Consider the following 5,155-nt stretch of genomic DNA (forward strand, 5'->3'; position numbering starts at 1 on the left):
CAGAAGAACTTCGCCAGCACCCCTGGACCTTCACATTCAGCCCTAAAATCTAAAGCAGCTAAAGCAGCACTGTAATCCCAAACCCTCCCATCATTCTCACTGGAGGACACAGCTCCAGCGTTAGCCGAGTGCACCAGGCCAGTCTAGTCAGGTTCAGGCTGCCGTGCTGCCGGAGGACCACACATTCATCCCATCCTGAGGACATTAAGCAGAGCAGCTCGTCTTGGCCGAATAAGCGAATAAAATTCTTCCGTGATTCACAGCTGTTAGTCCGGGGGCTTCACGACGGCACCATAAAAAGCTCGTACTGCAGCTCAACACACGCTCTAGGCTCTCGGCTACAGCCGAGCTATGTAGTACACAAAGGCCAGACGCAGGATGGAGGATCCGCATAGGCCTGAAAACATCTCAAACAGTAGGCTTGCGTAAAACCACAGATACAAATGAACAATCCTCAGAGCTGGACCCTTTCCAAACATGTGACCTGGCATTTTTAGATGCATCACAGGCACATGTGACGCACACCAAACTCTTACTCAGCCTACTGTTGGAGATGTTTTTAAGGCCTAATCCTCCATTAGCAGGCTCCTCAGAAAAACATGGCTTTGAAAATGCACAGATCAGCCATAACATTAAAACCACTGACAGCTGAAGTGAAGAACACTGATGACCTGGTTCCAGTGGCTCCGGTCAGGAGGTGGATCTACATATTAGGCAGCGAGTGAACAGTCAGGTCTGGAAGGTGATTTGTTGGAACATCTCCAGAACATCTCCAAAACATCAGGCTGGTCTTGTGGCACGTACTCGGTATGCAGTGGTCAGTACCTACCAAAAGTGCTCCAAGGAAGGACAGCCGGTGAACCAGCGACAGGTTTATGGCGTCCAAGGGTCATTGATGCTCATGGAGGCTCGGCCCACCTCACAACTTACAGGACTTGTACTGGACCTGCTACTAACGTTAGTCTTGGTGCTCCAGATACCACAGCAGGACACCTTCAAAGGTCTCGTGGAGTTCTCAACGGTGTTTACATTTTTAGTGATTGTGTAGCCATTACTGGATGACATCACCTGAACGTCTTAACTCCTTAAACGACGCTGTAGCATCCTGCACCGTAAAAAAGAAAAAAATTAGGGGTTAACTACAGCTATTCCACCACAGATTCAGAATTTACTTACCAAGGGCTAAACACAGAAAGCAAGAGGCTCCATCATGGACCACATTGCTTACATATTTCATATTCCTTTTGGCCCTTAGGAAGCATGCTCGGAGCACTACAGTCATGAGAGGACACTAAACAGACTGAAAAAATACACCATAAGTCCAAATATATTTGGACACCCCTTTTAAAGAATGCATTTCGCTACTTTAAGCTGCACCCATTGCTGACACAGATGTGCAAATGCACACACAGCTTGTCTAGTCCCTGTAGAGAAGAAGTACTGCCAGATCAACATCATGAACCTATTGACATCATGCTGCCTAAGGCGTGGGTTAGAGGGGTATAAAGCCCCCCAGCATTGAGGAGCTGTGGAGCAGCGGAGGAACGGTGTTCTCTGGAATGATGGTGGTGGAGCTCCATCCAGTAATTTTGGGATGAGTTGGGAAGTTGGAGATGAGATGGGATGGTGATTATCCATCCTCATTCTGACCTCACTAACACTCCTGATGTTGAATGAAATTGATTTCAGAAGAAACAATGATTGAGCAAATGTCCCAATACTTTTGTCCATAAAGTACTTGTAATTTATGTTGAGTTAACTCATCATCAGTGTGGAATAATTTGCACTTCATTGCCATTTCATCAGCTCTGAAAGCTGCTTGTTTATTTACTGCAAAAGTCACTGAAACTCACAAAGGTTTATTTTTTCACTCTACAGTAAAAAAGCCTATCACACATTTACTGAATCATCAATTCTCAGATTCTCTGGTGAGTTCATATCTTCTCCAGCACTGCTTCACAAGAAGCCTTACACCTTTACCACCTTTGGTGACCTTTCTTTAAACCTTGCTGCCTCTAATTCCCCTGTTTGCCTGGGACGGTAGTGCTGGCGGCGGTGGCGGGGGCTGTGGCTGTTGGGGTGTGAGCTGTTCCTTTGGCTTCCTTGCCCCTGGGCCTCTGCTGTGTTTGGTTAGGCCTGCGGCCACCCCTCTGGCTCTTAGCTCGCTCAGCCTGCAGGGTGTGGCCGTTGATAGAGAGCTCCCGCAGGGCAGTTAGGGCGAGGTCAGCTGCCGGCCCATCGCTGTACTCGAGGAAGGCCCTGTGCTGCGCCCCCTGCCAGGTGAGTCGGAGGGGTACGGCATCACGCTCCCTCAGGACGCTTTTCAGCTCGCTCACCCGCAGTCCAGCCGGGATGCCTCCGAGATAAAGCGTGCTGGCGGGACCTTGAGGATGCTCACATGCCACAGCGCCTCCTTCAGGCCTCTCAGCTTCATCCCTCACTGACCCAACAAGATGCTGACGTTTGGGCTCCTGCATCGGTTCGCGCCTCGGCCTGCGCTTAGGGTTGGGTTTAGCCTCCGCTTTTGGCGCCTCCTTGGGTTTCTCACATTCAGCTGTGGACACTTTGAGGGAGACGTCTTTGCCAGCCTTCTGCTCCAAGGTTCGGAGTTTCTTGAGGATGGGAATTTTCTCCAGCATCTCAGAATCTAACTGCAGACATAACAATTACAGAGTTTGAGGGTTTGAGAGAATGGGACGTCAGCTTTGATGTTGGATTGAGTGTGGTTAGGGGAAAAGCAGGACATGCTGGCACCAGACAGACACGTATAAAGGGTAACAAGACCTTAACTTCACTCACTGTACTCTGTAGCCACAAAAAGAACATAGGAAACCTTCCTTTTCCAGGTTAATCCTTTGATTTGACTCCAAATCACTGTACGTTTTAGAAACATGATCAAGACAGCTCAGATATGAGGCACATATTGGCATCTTAAAAAGCAATTAACGACAGCAAAAGTATATTTTAGGAAATGATTCAGATTTGTATGTTCCGAACTCTGATAACCAGAGCAGTAACTCATCTTTATCAGGAGAAACCTCCCCCTCAACGGCTATATTAAGGCATCTTTTCTGATCTCCAGCGGAAACGTGTTATGGTCAGTTTTGTACAGGATATACACGTCCTATTGTTCTTACAGTGACCTCTAGACCGCTCCTGTTCCACGCAGCAAGAAGAGCAGCGGCACCAGTTCCAGGAGTGCTGGACCACAAACCATTTGAAGATCACATCTGCCCTTTCCTACATTCAGAAGGCTCCAGACTCTGGCTGACTAATATGGCACAAAGCCACCATTGAATACTCAAAGAGTCACAGATGCAACAGCCACCATACACAGACCGCCACAATATATATATATATATATATATATATATATATATATATATACACACACACACACTGTGTAGTTTTACATTCACTTTTCCACTGTTTATGAGTTTTAACAAGTGATGCTACACCAAAGAAGTCACCTTTGACCAAATGATGCCCTCTGGCTTGGGGCGCTGACACTCAGTCTTGATGATCCTGGTGGGAGTGAGGATATAGTCCACGGTGAGGTCATGACTTTCAGTCAGTCCTTCTGGAATGTCCACAACCTGTTAAAAGATTAAGAAAATGAAGTTTTAGTTTAGTTTTATCCCACTTTATTATTAATATAATTCTTAATAAAAAATATAAATTAACAATAAAATTACATCCAAGAGGCAAGACTTTCCAAATATGTTTCAAGCCTCTAATCAGTTCATTAAACTCTTACGAATAATATAAATCAACAGTAGTGTTTGATTGACAGCTTCAATATGCATTCATTATGCAGGTATAAACTGATGGGTGGTTGAACTGAGCTTTCTCTATGCAAAGCTTTTGTAGATAAGCTAGAGGTTCTGACCTGGCAGTCATGAACAATCGTAACAACGACTGTGGATTCATTCACAGCTCCCATTGAGGCCATCATGGCGTATTCCATATCTGCATATCCTTCACCTTTCCCAATCCTGTAACCTGAGAGGGAAGCCAATCTCAGCACTGATATGAAACAGACATGTGATCAATAATGCTTCATCATGAGGAACGAGCTTACCTTTCTCAGATACAGCCACAGACCCAACCACTACTAGATCCACCTGGATTCTCGCATCTAAACCAATCGGGACACTGAACTCCTTAACCCCCTGTACCAAACACACTGTATTAGTGACACGCTGATTCAACAGCGTTTAGCAGGTGGGCTCATGCGTTTCATTAGCTTACACAGGCACAGTAGAAGGTAAGTGTGTGTACAACCTGAGAAGTGGAGCACACCCGCAGATCCTCCTTGGTTGGATTTTGTGGGGGAACAATTTTGTTAAACAGTCCGGTGCGCAGCCGAGGAGTCGGGACCAGCAGGGTCTTTCGAGCCTGAAATCGAAGGTTTAAGGTTTAGGTCGAAACAGGAGGTTAAAAATTCTAATGAATACATTTACTAGGATCAATATTCAAACACATTACACAGAAGTTTTGATACAACTAAATATGGACACACACACATACACAAAGACACAGACACACACACACACACACATACACATACACATAGTATTTGAGTACAAATAGCACACCCTAGTGCTCAGGTCTGCTAAATGTAGGTGAGAGAGAGTGGGTGAGTGAGTTAGTATGTGAGTGAGTCAGTGGGTGAGTGAGTCAGTGGGTGAGTAGGTAGGACGGCAAGTGGGTGGGAATAAAGTGAGTTAATGAGTGGATGGGTGAGTAAATGAGTGGGTGGGTAGGCAGGTAGGTATGTGGGGTTGAGGGTAGGTAGGTGGGTAGGTAGGAAAACAGATGGCTGGGTAGGTAGGTGGGTAGAGGGGTAGATAGGTAGGAGGGTGAGTTAGGGTAGGTAGGTGGGTAAAGGGGTAGGTAGGTAGGTAGGTGTGAGGGTGGGTAGGTGAAGGTAGGTAGGTAGGTGGGTAGAGGGGTAGGTATATGGCTAGGTAGGTAGGTAGACAGGTAGACAGGTAGGTAGGTATGTGGGGTTGAGGGTAGGTAGGTGGGTGGAAATATAGTGGCTTGATGAGTGAATGGGTGAGTGTGTGGGTAGGTGAGTGGGTAGGTGAGTGGGTATGTAGGTGGGTAGTTAGGTAGGTGGGTGGGTAGTTAGGTATGTAGACGAGTGGGT

General features: G+C 46.5%; 1 protein-coding gene across 2 annotated transcripts in view; it reads right to left on the reverse strand.

The window, feature by feature from the left end:
- Window positions 1–1,325: 1,325 nt before the first annotated feature.
- The window catches only part of mthfsd (methenyltetrahydrofolate synthetase domain containing), a 7,521-nt gene continuing 3,691 nt past the window's right edge, over window positions 1,326–5,155 (reverse strand). For both annotated transcript variants that reach the window (XM_072695075.1, XM_072695076.1), the window contains exons 4-8: window positions 4,285–4,398; window positions 4,082–4,172; window positions 3,890–4,002; window positions 3,471–3,596; window positions 1,326–2,651 (exon numbers count right to left, since the gene is read on the reverse strand). In XM_072695075.1, the coding sequence (XP_072551176.1) occupies window positions 2,016–2,651; window positions 3,471–3,596; window positions 3,890–4,002; window positions 4,082–4,172; window positions 4,285–4,398 (1,080 nt within the window). In that variant the 3' untranslated portion in view covers window positions 1,326–2,015. The remainder of the gene's footprint in view (window positions 2,652–3,470; window positions 3,597–3,889; window positions 4,003–4,081; window positions 4,173–4,284; window positions 4,399–5,155) is intronic.

This window comes from Salminus brasiliensis, chromosome 13 (assembly GCF_030463535.1).
Source record: "Salminus brasiliensis chromosome 13, fSalBra1.hap2, whole genome shotgun sequence".
NCBI classification, from domain to species: domain Eukaryota; kingdom Metazoa; phylum Chordata; class Actinopteri; order Characiformes; family Bryconidae; genus Salminus; species Salminus brasiliensis.